General features: G+C 41.8%; 2 protein-coding genes across 2 annotated transcripts in view; one reads left to right on the top strand and one right to left on the bottom strand.

Moving 5' to 3' along the window:
- The window catches only part of elp2 (elongator acetyltransferase complex subunit 2), a gene marked incomplete at its 5' end in the record, with an annotated part of 103,505 nt that overhangs the window by 11,473 nt on the left and 68,801 nt on the right, over positions 1-23,231 (top strand). Inside the window, 5 exons of the mRNA XM_084080930.1 lie at positions 37-101; positions 428-494; positions 8,802-8,960; positions 9,273-9,368; positions 9,879-9,979. Of these exons, the coding sequence (XP_083937056.1) occupies positions 37-101; positions 428-494; positions 8,802-8,960; positions 9,273-9,368; positions 9,879-9,979 (488 nt within the window). The remainder of the gene's footprint in view (positions 1-36; positions 102-427; positions 495-8,801; positions 8,961-9,272; positions 9,369-9,878; positions 9,980-23,231) is intronic.
- LOC311062123 (uncharacterized protein) lies at positions 18,203-22,227 on the bottom strand. Its single transcript, XM_084080935.1, has 4 exons — positions 22,159-22,227; positions 21,022-21,055; positions 20,050-20,169; positions 18,203-19,016 (listed from the first exon to the last, which is right to left on the bottom strand). Exons 2-4 carry the CDS (start codon positions 21,052-21,054, stop codon positions 18,846-18,848), a joined length of 324 nt encoding a protein of 107 aa, XP_083937061.1. The 5' UTR covers position 21,055; positions 22,159-22,227; the 3' UTR covers positions 18,203-18,845.

Below are 23,231 nucleotides of genomic sequence, written 5' to 3'. Positions count from 1 at the left end.
TACTAGGGATTAAAACCTCATCACCACTTGTTGCAGTTCCCATCCTGGCCTGCGGGGGTGACGACTCCAAGGTTCATCTGTACGTGCTGTCCAGTGGACAGGTAGGAGCGCACACACGCACTGACGCACACGCACGCACGCGCACGCGCGCGCACGCGCACGCGCACGCACGCGCACGCACGCACACACACACACACACACACACACACACACACACACACACACACACACACACACACACACACACACACACACACACACACACACACACACACACACACACACACAGCACACACACACACACACACACACACACACACACACACACACACACACACACACACAGTAAGTCTGTTTTACACATTTGTAGGGAAGTAAAAACAAAAAGTGATCTATTTTTTTTTCTCTTCTTTTTTCTGTTTTTCAGCTAAAGAAAGTCATGTCGCTGCAGGGCCACGAGGACTGGATCCGTGGGCTGGAATGGACATCCATAGGTGAGGTGTTTTTTACCCTCGGATCAACTGGGATCAACCCCTTTTTCAGCTTTGTGATCCGGTCTAGAGACCGGATATCTGTACGTCCCATCCACGGGCTAGTACGTCCCACCCACGGGCTAGGGCTGGCACGATCACAACATTTATGTTGACGATTAATTGTCACACAAATAATTGTGATTAACAATATTATTGTGATTTTGGCTTTGGAACAGTGGAACATATGAATTCAATTTACATTTCTGCTTACCTTTTAGGTTTCATAATAAAAACATTTGATATGACAAATAACATAAATATCTCTGCTGTCGGGAAATGAAAAAACAAAACAAAAAGTGGAGTTAGGAGGTTTTGTTCATCATTGATAAGAACAGCTGAATGGAGTCAAAAGGGGGCGGAGCCTGGAGTCAGCAAAACCAGCTAACTCCACCCCCCTTTGGTAGAGTTAGCTGGTTTAACAGAAAGTTTGAGGATCCAATGGAGTTAGCTGGTTTTGTCAGAAGCACTTCTTAATACTTTTCATTGGTTCAGTATTTTTTTAATCAACACACAGATGTAAAGGGTGTTCATTAGCACTGATTTATGGAAAAAAAGCAAAAGCAGAACAAGTTACCTGGTTTTCCGACAGCAACGATATGTATTTTTTAATAATTAATGTTATACTTTAATTTATTTTTTAAAAAAAGCGGAAATAGCTTATCTACAAGCTTACAACGCGTCACTTTGTGACGCGTTGTAAGCTCGTAGATCTGCTATTTCTGCTATGTTTGGAAAATGTTTGAGAATGTATGAACATTATTCAACATGGCAACTATCATTATATACAAATATGCAAAATGATTCCTATGTGTGGGAAGCCTGGTGACACGATGTGAGGTGATTGTCGGTGTCTCAGGAATTCATTCGCTCGTTGTCTCTCCTACTGTCTTCCTGTCAGAAACCGTTTGATGACACGGAAATGATATTGATTCCCGACGGGATATTATTGGCTTGTCACAGCAGCCTGGTGACAGGTTACAGATATAGATAAACACACGACTGAAGGAAGAGGGGGGGGGGGGGGGGGGGGGAGGGGTTTGCTGCAAAACGGCACCCACATATGCAAAGCATTTGCATTCTGCATCAAAAGTAATCAACAAACTATACTGTACAAACTGGTCAAACATTGGGGCCAAATTGTCAAATAGTATAAGAAAGAGGAAAACATTTGGAAAAAAGGGGTCGAGGCTTGAAAAACCACTGGCCTAGTGGTTAAGCCACATGCGTATATGGGCTCTCTCCACTATACTATCCAAATAAAGGCAGAAAAGCCCCCCCCCCCCCCCCCCCCCAAATAATACTCTACTCTCTAAAAACACAACAGATAAAAACAGAACAATTTAAAAGGTGTGCATTGTTTTTCACTCCACCATCAAAATTAATCCCACATGCCTCCTTATTCTGGGGGCGAAAATTCGGCAAAAACATAGCATATCTATAAGCTCATATAGTGCATGGTGAGCTTATAGATCTCCAATTTCCGGCGTTGATTTACAGAAAAAAACACCAAAAGTATGGAGATAAGAGGATTCTGCCCTGACAGCAACGATATCATACTGTGTCTGGTATATCTCCTCAGGTATGAATGAAAACTAGACATGACGTATATCTTTTTTTCCCAACTGCCCTTTAAAACACCTTTTTGGAAGGCCTCTGTCTGCTACAGCCCACAACAATGTGTTTTAGTAACCAGGACCAGGACCTTTTTTCATTCCCAGGTCTGCTAATTGGATAAAGCCCCTCTTCAGTGTCCACTGCTCCATGGCCGTGTAAAAAAGCTCAGGCTGTTGTAAAAGCAATTATGTGTCCTTAACGCATTAAGACCGGGAACGCGTCTGCTTTTCAAAAAATAGCAGATCTACACGCGGCACTCGGTGCCGCGCTATGAACTTGTATATCTGCTATTTTTTTTTAAAATCCTGAAAATGTGTGCAAATCTTTTGAATATATATAATATATATATTTTTAAAGCGAACATTTTGTAACTCAAATCTTTGCTTCTGGGGAGGTCCCTTGAACAACATATTTTGAGATGGGGATCTGCTGCCAAATACATATAATTTTGAGGGTCCTTTGACTTGAAAAAAGTTTGAGAACCACTGATATTATAGCAACATAATAGTTTTTTTTCCAAAAAAAGACATTCTGTAGAATCCCCAGAAGCATCGATTTGAGTTAGAAAAAAGTTGGCTTTAAAAAACATATACAGTATATTCAAAGATTTGCACACATTTTCACGATTAACAAAAAAAAAGAAAAAAGAAGATCTACAAGCTCGTAGTGTGGCACTCAGTGGCGTGCTATGAGCTTGTATATCTGCTATTTTTTTATAGCCCAAAGTATAAAATAATGGTTATAGCAACAAACAAAAAAATCTAAAATGACACACAGTATGCGAATGGGTACCCATCACTCTCCACCGGCCTCCCCTTCCCCCTCACTGTCTGCTGTCCACTCCATACAGAGAGACAGAGAGACACTGTCTGCTGTCCACTCCACACACACAGAGACATAGAGAGACACTGTCTGCTGTCCACTCCATACAGAGAGACAGAGAGACACTGTCTGCTGTCCACTCCATACAGAGAGACAGAGAGACACTGTCTGCTGTCCACTCCATACAGAGAGACAGAGAGACACTGTCTGCTGTCCACTCCACACACAGAGACAGAGAGACACTGTCTGCTGTCCACTCCACACAGAGAGACATAGAGACACTGTCTGCTGTCCACTCCACACAGAGAGAGACATAGAGACACTGTCTGCTGTCCACTCCACACAGAGAGAGACATAGAGACACTGTCTGCTGTCCACTCCACACACAGAGAGACATAGAGACACTGTCTGCTGTCCACTCCACACAGAGAGAGACATAGAGACACTGTCTGCTGTCCACTCCACACACAGAGAGACATAGAGACACTGTCTGCTGTCCACTCCACACAGAGAGAGACATAGAGACACTGTCTGCTGTCCACTCCACACACAGAGAGACAGAGAGACACTGTCTGCTGTCCACTCCACACACAGAGAGACAGAGAGACACTGTCTGCTGTCCACTCCACACAGAGAGAGACATAGAGACACTGTCTGCTGTCCACTCCACACAGAGAGACATAGAGACACTGTCTGCTGTCCACTCCACACACACAGAGACAGAGAGACACTGTCTGCTGTCCACTCCAAACACAGAGACAGAGACACTGTCTGCTGTCCACTCCACACACACAGAGAGACAGAGAGACACTGTCTGCTGTCCACTCCACACAGAGAGACAGAGACACTGTCTGCTGTCCACTCCACACACAGAGAGACAGAGAGACACTGTCTGCTGTCCACTCCACACACAGAGAGACATAGAGACACTGTCTGCTGTCCACTCCACACAGAGAGAGACAGAGACACTGTCTGCTGTCCACTCCACACAGAGACAGAGAGACACTGTCTGCTGTCCACTCCACACACAGAGAGACATAGAGACACTGGCCCTCATTTATCAACGCGGTGTAGACCAAATAATGGGCGTACGGCGAGATCACCGCAATTTTCGGCATTTATCAATATATCCTGACGTGGGCTTTATCCTACGGTACGCTGAGATCTCACGTCTGGTCGGGACCAGTTGTTGACGTTGGCTGCACCCGTTTATTCCATCCTAGACCTGCGGAGCAGCATTGTTTGACTGTCTGAGAGGCATTGGACACCTAATCCACTCATAAATCTGTATATCTACACTAATAAATAATCCCTGTGAAAATATAACATTTTATAAAGTAATTTAAACAAACTGCTTTAACAGTCATTCAGATAAGATTGTAGATCTGTCTGTATTGAAAATAGCAGATCTACAAGCTCACAAGCCAGCAACGCGTTGTGAGCTTGTAGATCTGCTATTTTCAAAATATACGGGCGCTTTCTGCGAGAGCACTCTTCTGCGCGAGCACCGGTCTAACAGGCGGCGCTGCTGTTATATTTTCATGGCCACCGGGAGATCAGACATTTAACCCATGGTCCAACACACACCAGCCTTCATTCATTAATGTTCTCTCCAGGCTATCTCTCATTAATGCGGAGCGGGACGGGACTCGCCCGTCCGACGGTCCGAGTCTCACTGGGAAATGGGAATAGCCTACATGAGGGCTTTATTTTAGTGTAACTCGAACGCGCACTGCTCGGTATGGGTTAAATACATTAATCTACAAAAGTATTCCATTCATGCCGATGTGATTGGTATCATAATATGTCATTCATGTAGGCTACAAGCCTACGTGACAATACGCTACGGGCGTGTGTGTGTGTGTGTGTGTGTGTGTGTGTGAGAGAGAGAGAGAGAGAGCGAGCGAGAGAGGCGTGTGCGTGTGCGTGTGCGGCGTGTGCGGCGAGGCCAGCGGGGGGGGTTTCTTATTGGCTTTTCATGTCTTTGGTCGTATTCTGGTTCGTCTTCATGTCGTAAAATCGGGGCGTTTTGAGAATATTTATGGGGCGTGTTATTTAAATGACGCTCGTTTCAGCCGTGACATTTATCAACGCTGGGACCAAGTGTAAGCTCGGATCAGCTGTGTAGGATGCGTTGATAAATGTGACTTCGACGTTGGTGTACGCCGAATATATGGAAAAATATACGGCGGTTTATACGCTGCGTTGATAAATGAGGGCCACTGTCTGCTGTCCACTCCACACACAGAGAGACAGAGAGACACTGTCTGCTGTCCACTCCACACAGAGACGGAGAGACACTGTCTGCTGTCCACTCCACACACAGAGAGACATAGAGACACTGTCTGCTGTCCACTCCACACAGAGACAGAGAGACACTGTCTGCTGTCCACTCCACACACAGAGAGACACTGTCTGCTGTCCACTCCATACAGAGAGACAGAGAGACACTGTCTGCTGTCCACTCCACACAGAGAGACAGAGAGACACTGTCTGCTGTCCACTCCACACACAGAGAGACACTGTCTGCTGTCCACTCCACACACAGAGAGACAGAGAGACACTGTCTGCTGTCCACTCCACACACAGAGAGACAGAGAGACACTGTCTGCTGTCCACTCCACACACAGAGAGACACTGTCTGCTGTCCACTCCACACACAGAGAGACAGAGAGACACTGTCTGCTGTCCACTCCACACACAGAGATACAGAGAGACACTGTCGGTTGTCCACTCCACACACAGAGACAGAGACACTGTCTGCTGTCCACTCCACACACACAGAGACAGAGAGACACTGTCTGCTGTCCACTCCACACAGAGAGACAGAGAGACAGAGAGACACTGTGTGCTGTCCACTCCACACACAGAGAGAGACAGAGAGACCCTTCCCACTCACTGTCTGCTGTCCACTCCACACACAGAGATACAGAGAGACACTGTCTGCTGTCCACTCCACACAGAGACAGAGAGACCCTTCCCACTCACTGTCTGCTGTCCACTCCACACACAGAGAGACAGAGAGACACTGTCTGCTGTCCACTCCACACACAGAGATACAGAGAGACACTGTCTGCTGTCCACTCCACACAGAGACAGAGAGACCCTTCCCACTCACTGTCTGCTGTCCACTCCACACACAGAGAGACAGAGTAGTCGCTCATTTACATGCAGCCCATTATCCCATTTCACAAGTTTTCAAATGTTTAAAATACTAATTTTGAAAATAGCAGATCTATAAGCTCACAATGTGTCACATCGCGACACATTGTGAGCTTGTAGATCGGCTATTTTCAAATGGCCGAAATGTATATAGGGCTGAAGTGGCTAATGCATGTTTTGTAATAATAATCAAAATCTAAAAAGTAACTAGTAACTCTAGTTACTAGTTTACTAGTTTTACTAGTTACTAGTTTTCAAGTAGTGGAGTAAAAGTAAAATATTTGCCTTTGAGATGTCGTGGAGTAGAAGTAAAAGTACAGAAAATTGTACTTAATTACAGTACTTGAGTAAATGTAATTACTTACTTTACACCACTGGTACCAATACAGTAACTGCATTGATGCATCTTTTTTTATTTCAACAATCGAAGTATATAGCTATATAAACGGCAACACATCGTATTGTTTGACTTTGTATCGTATCGCTTTGCAATGCAAATAATCGGTATTGAATCGTTTGGCATACAAATAATCGATTGTGTCGTGTGCGTTGTATTCAGCAATTTTAAGAAGAAACAAGAAAAAGAGGGGTTTTAATTACTTTTTCATTCCATATAGCCACACTTGGTCTATCGACAAATATGAGTTTTCTCTGGGTTCATGTGAAGAATCAATGTGTTTACTTAATTATATCCATAATAATAAATGCTTCCCTTAATGTATCGTTATACCCTTAATTATTCTACAGTACCATAAAATCGACTATAAATATGGAGAAAACTCTTGCCTGTCCTTGTCCATTCTCATCCATTTTTTTCTCCCCTCGGTGGGTTGAACAATCGATCTGAAATTGTGCATGACCGTTGGCATACAGGGACTAATTTAAGCTGTTTATTAGCATTACCCTAGTCCCAAGTCTGCTTTTTTCTATCAATTAGTCACCCCATGGAGACTTGAATTCATGGATCTTTTCTAGTTTTTGTCTCATTCCTAAGCCAATAATTTGATGACCAACGGACCGGTAGGCAGCGGTTCTACACAAAGGAGACTCTTTGTGTCTCCTACCGGAACCGCTGCCGGCCATCAAATTATTGGCTTAGGAATGCGACAAAAACAAAAGAATATACATAGAAAAAAAGTCATTTCGATGGTGAACTATCCCTTTAACTTGGGCCGTGCGCATACCCCAGGTATGGACTAGTTTTATACCGCAACCCATTCTAGGGGGAACATTTACCAGAAATAGCCGATCTACGAGCTTGTGGAAAAGAGAAAGGGTCTGGATTGCTCCAAAAAAGTGTAGTGAACCCTTTGGTTTGGGACTCAAAACGTGCAACAAAGGGTGAAAGAAAACGACGCGCTCTTCTGGTGAAGGAGTTAAAGATTCTTTATTCAGATGGCTATTTCATCACTGAAATGAATTAAAAACTGTAACGGAGATACAACCCACTCGTAGCGGCCCCACGGCCTTCTTCAGGGTGTGTTCACACTTCATTTCATTTTCATTTCAATGATTAAATAGCCATCTGAATATAAGGCAGTGCCGTGTTTTTTTTCGGCTGTAGAAGGAATACAACAGAAGACAAAGTTCATCCGTTGTAACTCAGGTCCGTTTCATTAAGAATAAAGCAGGGTTTAAGTAGTTAAGACCTTTTTTAATACTTTATCATTGGGTCACGATTATGTTACATTTTACATGACATATAATTACCTTGACATGAAAAAGGTTTGAGAACCACAGCTCTAAGACGTATCTCTTAACTCGTGTTGAAATCCCCATTGGAGAATCTTAGATCACGTCATATAAGAACTGTGTTACAAACATAAACACACCACCCTGGCGTTTTTGTCAGGAGGGTGGCTCTGCATCGTTTATGATATTCATTCATATTTGATACAGCCTGTTTCTGGCGAAAATTTAATGAATTCTGCCTTAGAAGTCTTAAGAACTACTACTTCCGGGTCTGATATCACTGTCCCCACAGCAGCCACGTTCATGGGAAATGTATGTCTTTGGGTTGTTTGACTCGTTTCTAGTGTTTATATTGTGTTACTCTTTGGGTAAATGTGTACATTTACACCTTCAGTCGATGCTTCATATCCATATGAGTATAAACGCCAGGGTGGTGTGTTTTTTTTTGGAACTCAGTTCTTATATGAAGCGATCTAAGATTCCCCAATGAGGATATCAATACAAAAAGTAAAGCCATGAACCTGCGGAAAGCGCCCCTCTACTGGCAGTGACGTCAGGACTTCGGTGCTCTATTTCGTCAACAAATAAAAACTAGACTAAAATGTCAGGGAGGGACTAGTGGAGAAGAGATCCAGTAGAACTAGAAGACAAGTCATTTTATGTTTGGTTGCGCTCGGGTGTTGCGCTCTGAAAATAGCTGATCTACAAGCTCACAACGCCTTTTCGTCATGCAACCAAGTGTAAAATCAGCCAGTACGACGCCATCAAGGCACCGCCAAAATACATTTTAGTCGACTAAATCAACTGTAGATTTAGTCGACTATAATCTTATGATATTTAGTCGACTAAAACTAGACAAAAACTAAAACATTTCAGATGACTAAAATATGACTAAAACAAAATGGAATTTTATTGAAAAGACTAAAACAATTGACTAAAACTGAATCAATGTTTGCTGTCAAAATCAACCCTGCTCAGATGGAGAGCTGTTCCTGGCCAGCTGCTCTCAGGACTGTCTCATCAGAGTGTGGAGGCTGCGTGCCAAGCCGGCGTGGAACCCCCACCACGGCCCAGAGGACGACCGCGGCCTCATCAAGATGAAAGAGAACCTTTTTACAGTGGAGGAGGAGGAAGAAGGTGAGCGGAGCCGCTGGGCCGGGGCTGGATTATAAAAGGGTATTAATTGAGTTTGAATTAAGGCATCGTTTTTTTATGATGCTATTATGGGGACATGGGGTTCATCCCCTACTGAGTCAATAAAGACCACGGGAGTGTTTTTCTGGCGCTGTGTTGTGTTTGCATGCCCACTTGCCAAGCGGAATATGAATTTCTCAAGCAACGTTTACACTGCAGACGATCCCAGAACGACACACACAGCAAGGGGACACGTTGTACCCCTGTACTGTACTGTACTGTACTTATGGTCCATTTGTGTGCCCTTGTCTCTAGGCGTGTCCTCAGAGTTTGCGGTGGTTCTGGAGACGGTCCTGGCTGGACATGAGAACTGGGTCTACGGAGTCCACTGGCAACCTCCTCACTACAAAGGTACCCCATGAAATAAGTTAACACGTCACATACCACATCTGACAACACTGTTGTTGCTTTCCAAAATATCCATGGCGCTATAGACCAATTATTTGTTTACTAACATTGAGACTGGACGCACAGGTGATTGTTTCACGCAATCAGTTCCCAACCTGTTGTTTTGGGGTGCGCTGGTTTCAGCACACACCCAAACCCCTCTTGTGTGTTGGCTAGTGAGGCGCGTCCTAGCGAGAGCTGATAGAATGGGTTTCATTGCGCATACTGGTTCTTATCAGTGTGACGTCATCTGTTAAGGGGTCTATAGCACCCTAAACTGAATTCTGGGCAGCGCAAGTAACAAGACCCTAGACAGACAAGAGGTGTCACCAAATCTACAAGCACTTGTAGATCAGCTATTTTTGCTTTCTTTAATTTGAATTCTGAAAAGTAGCAGTTTTGGAAACATGAGGTTTCCACCCTGTTGTTGTTATTTGTGCCGATTCTCCAGTGTCCCTTCGTCTCCCCCTACAGGCGGCACGCTGCAACAGCCTCTCGCTCTGCTCTCTGCATCCATGGACAAGACCATGATCCTCTGGGCTCCTGAGGAGGGCTCTGGGGTCTGGGTGGAACAGGTCAGTGTGGAGCACACACACACACGCGCACACGCGCACACACACACACACACACACACACACACACACACACACACACACACACACACACACACACACACACACACAGACACAGACACAGACACAGACACAGACAAACACACAGACACAGACAAACACAGACACAGACACAGACACAGACAAACACAGACAAACACAGACACAGACAAACACAGACAAACAAAACTCACTCACTGTCTCTGACTGGACACAGTAGCTTGCCTTTCAGCAGCGTTTTGACATGACCTGTCAGTAACAGGGGGACGTAGCTGGCTTCCACTCTCCTTGACATTGAGGTGTCAGGAGGGGAGACCGGAACTATAGGTTGAAGTCTATTATTTCCAATAGAAGTGTGAACGCATATTCTGAACCAGTCTTTACCCCCTGGTCACTGAACTAAATATTTGGACCCAATCGTCACATGCCACACAGTATTCCCAAGATTTGGTTTACACTCACGTGGGGCCGGTCCTACCCCATCACCGCTGCTATCACTCGCTCACTCACTCACCCACTCACTCACTCACTCATTTGTGTGCTCATGCGTTCACTCACTACTCGCTCACTGGCTGGCTGACTGGCTCCAGCCTCCAGGAAGACAAGATGCCAGCAGCGTTTTTATTTAGTTTTAGTCATAGTCATAGTCTTTTGAATAAAATCCTGTTTAGTTTTAGTCACCTGAAATGTTTTACTTTTAGTGTGTAGTTTTAGTTGACCAAATATCATATACATCTAAAATCTTTTTGGCAGGGTGTGATGCCATCTAAATGGCTTGTGATTTTCACTTAGCTGCATGCCGAAAATAGCAGATCTACAAGCTCACAACGCGGCGCAGCACGACGCGTTGTGAGCTTGTAGATCTGCTATCTTTGGTCCATGATGACTTGTCTTAGTTCTACTGGATACTCTTCTCCACTCGTCCCTCCCAAACATTTTAGTCTAGCTTTTATTTGTTAACAAAATAGTCAGTATATTTAGTCTTAGCTTTAGTCATCATAGCTTAGTTTTTATTTCGTTTTCGTCAGTGAAAAAAGGTAGTCGACAGATATTCTTTTGTCATAGTTTTAGTCGACAAAATCAACACTGGATGCCAGCACCTCTACTGCGCTTTTCAAAGAACTTTTTAATTTATCGATGTATCTATTTTATACATGATACCTCCTATCTGACCTGTTCCTCTTACTTTCTTACCCCTCTATCCTTTTCTCTCCTCCTTCCCTCTCTCCCTCTCATCCTCTCGCTTTCTCTCATTCGCTCTGTTTTATCGCTCTCTCTCTCTCTCCAACGCTCTGTCCCTCTGTCTGTTCTCTCCTCCGACAGCTGCTGTGTCTTACCACACACACACACACACACACACACACACGCACATACACGCACACGCACACACGCTGCTGTGTTGTACCAGCCGTGCGGCTAAAATTAAACACGTGTCGATGGCAAAGGAAGATGCAGTTCCCTGCCCATCTGCCTCGCCGTTTTTTTTATTTTTGCATAGTTCCTCTTGATTAACGGGCGATCAAATTCTTCAGATGGCGCCCGAGTATCTCCGATTACGCTCGCTCCTTTCATCCACTCCACACTAACACTTTATGAAGGACCACTTTATTATGTGTTTTTTTTTGCACACACAAACACAAACAACGAGAGCTCGGCGGGCCTGCATATACCGTGGGGCATGTGTGTGCGTGTGAGCTTACAACTACAATTCGACCTTATTGTCACATCACAGGTTTTATTTACAGGTGTGAGAACAAAGTGGGTTAACCCATTGAGGCCTGAGGTTCCGATTCTGTAAAATGTCTTCTATGATTTTCTGAAAAACGTATATTGCTCTATTAGTGGTTTTCAAACTTTTTCATGTCAAGTACCCCCAAAATTATATGAATTTGGCCATGGACCCTCATCTCAAAATATTTTGTTCCAGGGACCGCCAGAAGCAAAGATTTGAGTTAATGTTTGCTGTAAAAGAATATATATATTCAAAGATTCACACACATTTTCACGATTTTTCAAAAATAGCAGATCTACAAGCTCGTGTCGCGCTATGAGCTTGTAGATCTGCTATTTTTACACTATTTTATTTTACACTTTGCCAAAGTGTAAAATAATGCTTTTTAGCTCAAATGAAAAAGTGACACAGATGCGTTCCAGGTCTGAATGGGTTAATTTGTGGGTTAATTTGTTGTCGTACAAGCCCCCCCCCTGTCCCCCCGTCATTGTAGTTTAGAGAGAGAGAAAGGAGAGAGAGATCAGATATGGACATATGGTAGTGTGCAATATATACTGTACATAATGTTTCTGATTAAAAGAAAAAGCTATGACATGAGACATTTAAAATAGCAGTAGATGTAATAACAGACGTAATGCACATATGGTGCATTGGTTTAGGGAAAATATAAATACAATGCTGATAGGTACAGATAGGTAAAGTAGTTAAAAATCCGTGTCCTTTTAGCTTTTTTTGCGTTGGTTATTCAAAAATAGCAGATGTGCGAGCTTGTACATCTGCTATTTAAAAAAAGAAAAAAGAAAATTAACACTCTTGAAAGTGTCAAGAACTACTGATTTAGAAGGCATTTGTGGAATCGGCCTCAGGTCTTAACGGGTTAAGGAAAAAATTAGGTATTTAAAATAGCAGCAGATCTAATAGATGTGACAGACTATATATCCGGTACATAAGTGCCAGAGCAGCAGCAGGAGGACACACCTGCTAACAGACTTAGCAGGTGTGCGTATAGAGGCCAGACACTGTTCAGCCTAATCTGTCCTCCGTTGCAGGGCTCATCAATAGTCCGTGCACGGACAAATGTGTCCGTACATTTGTACACTCTCAGAGTTACAGACCCGTTGCATGGTTGTGTTTCTGGTCATATTATTGTCCACTCATTTTGTATGTCCGTGGCAAAAATGGAATTTTGACCAAAATGTCCACCACAAGAAATCATGGTAATGACCCCTGCTTCGTTGACGTCCTGTATAACAGTGGTTCCCACACCTGGGGGTCAGGTCAGGACCCCAAGGGGGGTCCCCAAATGATTTTGGGCGGTCCTCAGATGAGTGGCTTAATGTGCAACATTGTTTTATCACTCAACAGTAAACAAAACCAACGTAAAATATTAAGTGTAATACAGAGTATCTGCACATTTTTTTTTAAGTGAAAATTCAAGGACTTGAACTTGAACACCTCTAAAATGAAAGAAATAAACTAATAATAAGACGCCATGCCAGCCGTCCGGGTCACAAGAGTGTTCATTTTACTCAGACAAAGGGACATGCTTAACACATTGAGTGCCAGAGTAAAAAAAAAAAAAGGGTACAGCCAGTGCTGGCTGTTTTTAACCATTTTTGTACCTTTTTCAAGTAGTCACAAAATATTTTCAGTGATCACCGTCCTCATGGTGATCCCCTCATTACACACACAGGGGTCTCGTAGAATCGGTAATCCGTTCCATAGTTGCAGCCAGTTGAAAATAGTAAAAAATACATAGTAAAGAAAAAAAGTACACAGGAGCCGAGATACAGGCTTTTAAAGTAATAAGTTAACCAGGAAGTGGATGGGAGTCTAAATCTTCGAAAAATGATATCTCCTGATGCCGTGAAGGGAAAAAAAATAGCCGTTTTTGGCACTCAATGGTTGGATTATGAAAAACGGCCAGGGCCAACTTCAACTTTATTAAATAAGACTTTAAAGGCAAAAACAAAAGTCAACTTTTGAAGACATTTTGTTCAGTTTTGGGACATCCTCTCTTTTATTGCCAACTTTTTCATCTTGTCTGAATGCCAAGAGGCCACAGCGGCGGCGGCAAAGCTAACTCCCAGAGCCACAACAAATGACCGGCCAACTGTGTCTTAATTAGCTGTTTTTTTGTTGTTGTTGTTTAATTAATGAATGAATTATTTTTTTTCTTTAGTACAAAGAAGCGCTTGGGTTTCTCCTCCATGCTGATTAGTGTAATTGGTGAGAGTTAATGGAGAGTGGTGGGGGCTTGGCAGTGAGGCTGGCCTGGGGTGGTCCCCCCCCCCCCCCCCCCCCCACTGTGTGTAAGACACATCTTGCTAACGAGACACGCTGGTAATTAAACAGGCCAGACTGACCGCGGTGGGCTGCCACAGTGCCTAGAGGGGATTGTCTTTTCACTCTGTGTGTGTGTGTGTGTGTGTTTACTTGCAGTGGTGTTAAGTACTGTACTTAAGTATAGGTATTTTTTTACTTTACTGGAGTATTTCTAATTTTCATTACTTTTACTACACTTTTACTTTTACTAATACTTTTCCACTTCATCTCAGAGGCAAATATTGCTCCCACGAGTCCCACTACAATTATTTGAAAACTTTAGTTACTTTGTAGATTTTGATTATTATTACAAAACATACATTATACATGTACATTATGAGTTATGCCTGATTTATACTTAGTTACACGCCGGTGTTGTGCACCGTACAATAGCCAATCTAAAAAGCTCTGCGACGTGTTGTGAGCTTTTAGATCTGCAATTCATGGGCTATTTTCAATGCTGTCGAGAGAGAGAAGCGGAGAAAACAAGGTAATGATGAAACACAAGGTGTTTTCATTTCCGCATATCGTGGGGCTTTTCTGCCTTTTTGATAAAGGTACAGTGGAGATTAACAGGAAACAGGGGAGAGAGTCAGGCAGTGACATGCAGCAACGTTCCTTAGGTTAGGTTTGGAGTTTTTATTTTTACTTTTGGGAATTCTCAAAATAGTGACACAATTTTTAAGGTAGTTAAGGGGAGGATAGCCTGTCAGTCTGTCAGCCTGTCAGGTCCTTGAGGGGGTTCCAGGGGGTCCCCAGCTAAATTATAGATAGTTGGGAACCAAATGGACCCTTATGGGTCTGTAACTCAGAGATGTACAAATGGAACCAAATGCCCCCTTATGGGTCTGTAACTCAGAGAGTGTACAAATGGAACCAAATGGCCCCTTATGGGTCTGTAACTCAGAGAGTGTACAAATGGAACCAAATGGACCCTTATGGGTCTGTAACTCTGAGAGTGTACAAATGGAACCAAATAGACCCTTATGGGTCTGTAACTCAGAGAGTGTACAAATGGAACCAAATGGACCCTTATGGGTCTGTAACTCAGAGAGTGTACAAATGGAACCAAATAGACCCTTATGGGTCTGTAACTCAGAGAGTGTACAAATGGAACCAAATAGACCCTTATGGGTCTGTAACTCAGAGAGTGTACAAATGGAACCAAATGGTCCCTTATGGGTCTGTAACTCTGAGAGTGTACAAATGGAACCAAATAGACCCTTATGGGTCTGTAACTCAGAGAGTGTCCAAATGGAACCAAATGGACCTGTATTAAATTAACACTGATTGTACAGTGTAGATTGGGCTCCCAGAGATAAAAAAAAAAGGCCTCATGCATATCAAACTGGGGGTCTTTGAAATTGAAACCACTGCTATAGCCGTAAAAATCTTCTCTTATGGGGGGTCCCTGGCATATCTTGTCAAATGGGGGTCCACAGGCTAATACGTGTCAATTTGGGGGTTGACGTGAAAACGTTTTGAGAACCACTGATGTAAACGCTCAGATGTAGTTTCTCATTTTATTGCGAGAAGTGAACGCTAGCGAGACTACATCTGAACCACTGTCTTGCAGTATTTACTTTTGGAGCGCCGCTTTTTCCACTTAGGTGGTTTTGTTTTTGAGTGGTTAATGTATAAATGTATACATATGTATGTGTATAATAATCAAAATCTACAAAGTAACTAACTAGTAACTAAAGATTTTAAATAATTGTAGTGGAGTAAAAGTACAATATTTGCCTCTGAGATGTAATGGAGTAAAAGCACTGAAAATTGGAAATACTCCAGTATTTTTGAGGTACTACAGTACCTCAAAATTTTGCTTAAGTACAGTACTTGAGTACAATCGAGTACTTAGGTGCTTTCCACCACTGCCCACAGTGATGTATATGTATGGAGTTACATTTGTGTCTTTATTAACCAAACAAAAGAAAAATATTTGAGAGAGAAAAAATATAAACAGAGCAAAGAATAGTTTTGAATGAAAACAAAATAAAACAGCAAGCAAAGAATTATAATTAGTAAGCAAAGGAAATTATATAAAAAGAACAAAAACATTTTTTTCATTAAAACAAATTAAAAACGCAATCAAAAAAAGTATTTGCAAGCAAAAAAATATAAGACTTGAAAGAAAAGAAAAAATAATTGAGAACAAAACTTAAAAAATTCAAGAGTAAAAAAATAAGGAAAACTGTTTAAACTACATAAAACAAAATACTTAGTAAAATGTTTGGGTAATAAAATGTGTTGTGCTAAATAACATGTTTTTAATGTTTTTTTTCCTTGTTTGCCAATGAAAGTTTTTTTTTTCTGATTGCAAAACGTCTTCTCTCTCAAAACCTAAGTCTTTGGTCTCGATTCTTTTTTTCTCTCTCTCGGATTTTTTTGTGTGAGGGGTTGAAGTTCAGAAGGCGTGTCCTACGCTGAAAAGATGTAAGACACCTCTCCATTGGTCACTCGGAGTCTGAGTGACAGCGCCTCCCTTCCTTATGTAGTTTGTTGAATGCAGGGATGGAGGTGTGTTACGGCCAGCACTGTTTTTTGATTGATTGAAATATTAGCAGTTTGCCAAAAAAAAAAAACAAACATGAAAGTACAGTTTAATGCAAGGTCAGCTAAGAGGATTTAAACCCAAGAAAGCCTATGACTTGTTTCCATTAGGGTCCTTCCTACTGAATTCATAGAGACATTTATGACAGACAGTATATACACTACTATGCAAAACATCATAAAAACAAAACATAAATATATGTACAGTAAACAGTTTGAGTAAACAGATTTATGGAATACTTTATTAACAGTAGGATACAGAGGTACGATTTTTACAATGATGTTATAAGGATAACACACAAAGGCTTGTTTCCATTGTGGTCCTCTGGGACTGAGGTCAGAGCTCCATCCCAACTCTGGGCGCTACACTATTGAGCATTTTAGGCTATTAGCAATTCAGATGATTCCCTAATGCTAGGTTTCTGTTCTACTTACAGTTTGTGATCTGTATTTAAAATTGTTGTATTGTTGTTATTGTTATAGTAGGCCAGTGGTTCCCAAACTTGGGACCGGGACCCTCAGAGGCGGTCCCCAGATTAGCTTTATGGGCAACATAGTTTTCTCTCTCAACAGTAAACAAACCAACCTATACATACCAAGTGTATACAGGGTAACATATTTTTAAGTGACAATTTAATGACTTTTAAGACCTTCTTAAGGCATTGTGCGCAGTGCGCTTGTAGTTTGGCTATTTTCACAATATTTATCTGTGGAACCGAGTAAAACTAAATGTAATTCCTACAATTTCAAGTGCTTGTCAGGGTGGGTGGTCCCCAGTTCAAGTATGATTATTTTGGGGGGTCCCCAGTTCAAATATGATTATTTTAGGGAGTCACAGCCTGAAACGTTTGGGAACCCTTGAAGTTATAAAATAAAGCTATACATTATTTCATGTTATATTCATTATTCTAATTAAGGCAAGGCTGAAGTGACTGGCCTACTGGCCAGGCCCATTCCAGATAGACTGCTTTGGAAACGTTTAGTCTGATTGTGCGCTTACTTTATGATCCATCATCCAAGGCCTGAGGGTTCGAATCCACTGCGGGTCACTTTTTTATGATAGGTTAGTTAGCGTCAGGTTAAGGTAAGGTATAGTTTTCTGTGAGGCTATTGAATTACGCTGGCAGCATCACAAGAGCAGAGGTGAGGGACCCACATACCCATCAAGAGACTACTGACTCACTCACTGAAACTCATACCCTAGGGAAACCTGGTGGTAGACTTGGGTTGGATTTCATTTGCCCCATTGAATTAAAAAGGTAATAGTACAGATTATTTGGGACTGTAGCTTTAAATGCCACATGCATATTTTCAACCTGCCAACAATACCTTAAATCCTAACAAATGCAGTTCTAACTTAGTATGCAGAAGCACTTTTTGTTTTTGCATTCTCAACCAGCATTTCAGTATACACAGACAAGGCCTAAATTGAGCAGAAATGTATTTATCCAACATTGACTTTCCTATAATTAGCATAAACTGCATTTGAAGGTCAAATTAACAGATAGCAATTCACCATGTATTCATACAACTACATTTTCAGTGAAAAAGATTTTAAAGATGTATTTTTTTAAACAGTTACAATGTCAGTGTTACACTGCCAGTGCCCTTGAAAGGTGCAAACATTTCAAAAGTTAGGGAGGGTAAGTGATTTTCTTTCGTTAAATTAAGTGTTAAATAGCTCTAGCTCTAGATTCTGATCGTACTCATTGCTTTAGAGGGTTCAGTAACATGTCTCTCCGGCTCTCTAACAGAAAATGCATTCTCAGGTTGGGATGCCAATTTTATCCAATCAAGATAGAAACCTCAGTCAAGATACAGAAGTGAAATTGGAAGTGATGACACAAATAAATAAGCAGACACAATTGGACCTGGAACGCTATAAAAATGAAGAGGGTGTTCTTTGCATTTCATTTCTACACCACAGCTGACATTTTTAAACAATGTACCCCCTCCTGCTGTGATGTCATCCAAATGTCATAGTATATGATGTCCTCACATCAGGACAGTGCAATTTAGGTTCATAATCGTCCAAGTTCACTTTTAAGTTTGTATCCTTAACACAAGTAAAAATTGACAATGGACTGGAGTAAAAAAGTGACAATGTACAGTTATTTACAAGTTACACTCTGTCAAAGCTTGCACCATTAATGTCAGAAAGCAAGTTGGTCTTAAAAGACTCGTAATCTTCAAGGTGGGCTGTTGGAAGTGTTACAAGCACTAACAATTGGATAACAAACAGTGTGGCCTGTGGACTAGACAGTTGTGGTCAACTATTTTGATTTTCTTTCTCTCCGACACCAGCAAATGCCTGTGTCCCTGCCCAGTCAGCCATTGCATCACCATGGGCAGAGGGTCTCTCTTCTTCAGCCGCATCTTCTGGTTGTACATCTTAGAAAGGACAAGAGATCAGAATCAACATCTGAAGTAACAAGTTTCAAAGCTTAAACAACTCATTCACAAGAATCACCAATAAAATACACAACGGACCAAATATGATTATGATCGGAAACTGTATTATTTGTCTGACAGTCCGATATCCAGATAATGAAATTGTGTTGTGCTACTGACAAGATACACTACGATCACTTGAGAACATTGCTTGCCCTGTACCCAGTTAGTTAGTGGCTCCACTTCTTTTTCCTTTATGAAAATAAACAAAATACTACGGAGCTTGCACAAAAACACATTTCACCCATTGTTTTACACCTGTAAACCTGTGATGTGACAATAAAGATCATTGTGACAAAGACTATTCTGATTCTAAAATTGGTTAAAATCTGGGCATATGATGTGCTGTATGAGTGTAGGACAGGGTTTCTCAAAGTGGGTGCCGTGACGCCCAGGTCCAAGTCCAGGGGTGCCGCAAAATACTTTGATAATGTTTGGAATGTATCAATATCACTTCAGTTTAACACTTAGAACCTCTACACTTAATAAAACGGAGTTGAGGTGCACCGTACTTGGTGCGTAATCTCTTCACCAAAATTAGCAATCTACAAGCTCACAACGCGTTATGAGCTTGTAGATCTGCTATTTTTGGTGAATGTTCCCCTCAGAATAGGAATGCTAGGGTTCAAGTGGTTAAACGTCAAGTATAATGTTATTTGCAATGTGTCCTGTAATGGAAACAGATATTCTCTCAGTTTTCCTTGTGACAAACTGTAATTTAGGGGGGAGGATTTAAATAATACATACCATAATGTGACATAAATGTAAGGTGCTGTAAAGTAACAATGTAATTCAGGGGTGCCGTGGATGAAAAGTTTATTTACACGGGTGACCTGAGCCCAAGAAGTTTGGGAACCACTGGTGTAGGATCTCCTAAGGTATAGGAGATCCTACACCAGTGGTTCCCAAACTTCTTGGACTTAGCTTAGGACCTAAGCCAATATCAAAATGTCTTATGGAAGGTTTTACCTACCCTCAAGTAAAAGATATTGGAAGTTATCCAAGATCTTCGACTCCTCCACATGATTTGCCGAGCCTTGTGGAGAGGAGACATTTCTGGGACCAGGTGTGACACAATGTAATGCACGTCCACCTAAGAAAACAAAAGAGTATTACAGCCCAACAGTTTGATCCAACAATGAAAATACCACTTGGCACTTGAGGAAATGTTAAGGCATTCAAAATAATACAAGACTAGAAAAAGCGCTCCTCGGAGCACAGGTCTCCACCAGGTAAGGTAGGTTATTGTGGGCCAGCAATGTTGGGAATGCGCCAATAAGGATGGAATATGAAAAATCGGATGGAGCCGTCTTGATCACTTGACTATAGAGATAATGTGTAACGATTTGCATGATGTTTACTGCAACACTCCATTGGCTATCTCTTGATGAGGTCGTAAACCTCAAGGCCTTCATGAAGCTGTTGCAGCATTGGTATGTGTTTAGTGCGCATGTGTAGGACAAGAGCCCTTACAAAAGGAAAAGAATAACAGACATCAAATTTTATGACAGCCATTTTAAAATGTACAATTACAATTTAGGCATTTAGCAGACACTCTTAAGAGTGATTCACAGTAAGTAAGGCAAACACAAGCAGGGGTTGACACTAACGGTTGCCCGACTGCCCGTGGCAAGTTAATAAAACGTTCAGGCAAATTTTGTTTGCCTTCAGGTTGCCCGATGGGCAAGTGCATTCCGTCTTTATTAAATAATATTGGCTATTTATGAAGAACAATGCTACTTTTTTACAATTGGCAGATGCACTCATTCAAAGAGACTGTCGCCACTCTGCAGTTATCGATTGGATTTAACATTGATTTGTTCTTATTGTTCAAGTCACACAAACGCAGGACAACACTGGAAAACAACTTAATATTTTGTCTCTGTTGTCCCGCAATGACCACAAGGTGACCAAATGTATGTGAATGTGAACAAATTATCCTTACCTGGGCCTCTGGCCTGCATGGTTGGTTCTGCATTCTGCCAGGGAGACAAGGAGAAGTTATTGTCATTGAGGCCATAATACATGGCTACAGGCTGTAGGAGCCTGAATGTGTACCGTGTTGTTTTCATATTTTTGATTAGGCTGCTTTGATTTTGATTAAGAAACACTTTTCTTGGGTACTATCATTTCGGTCAATTAGGACATTGGTGTGGTTTCCCCTTTTACAGAATGCTTAAGTCAGGGGTCTTCAACAGGGGGTCCGTCACCGTAACCTAGCATCCCTCCCTACTACTGAAGAGAACTTTAGCCAAAAATAGCAGATCTACAAGCTCACAGCGCCTCGCACTACAAGCTTGTAGATCTGCTATTTTTTGGAAAGATGTTTGGTGTAGAGGGGGAAAAAAAGCAGACCAAGTACAGAGTGAAAGGTCTTTACTAAGTAGTTCAGCCCTCAAATACTAAGTATTTGAGGGCTGAAGTGGTTAAATGTCTGAAAATACACATTAACATGAATCCAACATGACAGTGTCTGTCAAACAAGTCTATGAAGCTATCTATGAAATATATGAACAAGTTTAATCTTCATTTTATACACTATGTATTGGGGCCCTGCTTCATCTCTCTCTGAGCTAGGGGGTCCTTGGCCTGAAAAGCGTTGAAGACCCCTGGCTTAAGTTTCATACTCATTTGGGTTCCCAGAACAACAATTATGTCAATATATAAACAGTCAGTTACGCAAACGTCAGAATGTACCTATTTGGATGCGTAGTAGTTGAGAGCCTAGCACACTAAGCTGCACTTTTCATTTACTCAATGATAATAGTTGCATCAAACAACGCTAAAATAATTGCAGCACATCACAATAAGAGCATGAACTAACGTTATGGATGATTGACCTGGTAACTGGAGTAGCTACATAATACACATGCAACGACATGCTGCAGGCTGGCAATAGGCGTTGGACGCGCGAGTCACGGAGTGACGGCGCAATAGGCGTTGGACGCGCGAGTCACGGAGTGACGGCCACTAGCAGCACAATTATGTATTTTAAATTACTATCTTATATAATTCAATTAAATAAAGTCGCCATAGGCCTAATATGTGAAAAGGTTAAAAGGAGGGAAGTTAAAATACTTACGCACTGACTATCTGCCAAAGTGTCGCACCACAAAAATCTGCCACAGCTGGAGAAATGTACTGGACAGGAGTAGAATGTTGTTGTTGGCCGGGGGAGGGGGGTGGTTAAGGAAGTTGTCAAGCTGTCACTCAGACTCCGAGTGACCAATGGAGAGGTGTCTTACATCTTTTCAGCGTAGGACACGCCTTCTGAACTTCAACCCCTCACACAAAAAAATCCGAGAGAGAGAAAAAAAAAATCGAGACCAAAGACTTAGGTTTTGAGAGAGAAGACGTTTTGCAATCAGAAAAAAAAAACTTTCATTGGCAAACAAGGAAAAGCACAACACATTTTATTACCCAAACATTTGACTAAGTATTTTGTTTTATGTAGTTTAAACAGTTTTTCCTTATTTTTTTAATCTTGAAGTTTTGCTCTCAATTATTTTTTCTTTTCTTTCAGATCTTATATTTTTTTGCTTGCAAATATTTTTTTTGATTGCGTTTTTAATTTGTTTTAATGAAAAAAATGTTTTTGTTCTGTTTATATAATTTCCTTTGCTTACTAATTATAATTTTTTGCTTGCTGTTTTATTTTGTTTTCATTCAAAACTATTCTTTGCTCTGTTTATATTTTTTCTCTCTCGAATGTTTTTCTTTTGTTTGGTTTATAAAGACACAAATGTAACTCCATATATATGTCCCTTCTCTGTGTTGTACTTGTCCCATAGCTCCCTCCATAGCCCCCGCTTGGCCAGCCACAAGGCATGCCACCTGACCATGCATCCATATTACACCCACCCTGTTCTCTCGTAAACAAGACGAACGACCATTCTTTGTGTTCGTAATTCTTTTTTTTTCTTCTGGTGCATGATTTACGGCAGGCCCTTGTGTGTGGAATTTTAAAATCAATCTGCTTAATGTTGCGTCACTGTCCTCCTCTCAATCTCACCCACCGTCTCCCTCTCTCTCTCTCTCTCTCTCTCTCTCTCTCTCTCTGTAAGCTCTTATCTTTTACCTCCTCTCTTTCTCTTATCTCCCCCTCTATCTCTCTCCTCCCTTTCTCTCTCTCTCTCTCTCTCTCTCTCTCTCCCT

The sequence above is a fragment of the Gymnoscopelus microlampas genome (genome assembly GCF_963454915.1).
Source record: "Gymnoscopelus microlampas genome assembly, chromosome: 15".
Lineage (NCBI taxonomy): Eukaryota > Metazoa > Chordata > Actinopteri > Myctophiformes > Myctophidae > Gymnoscopelus > Gymnoscopelus microlampas.
Note: the sequence above shows the minus strand (reverse complement) of the source record. Positions and strands in the feature narration are given on the sequence as shown.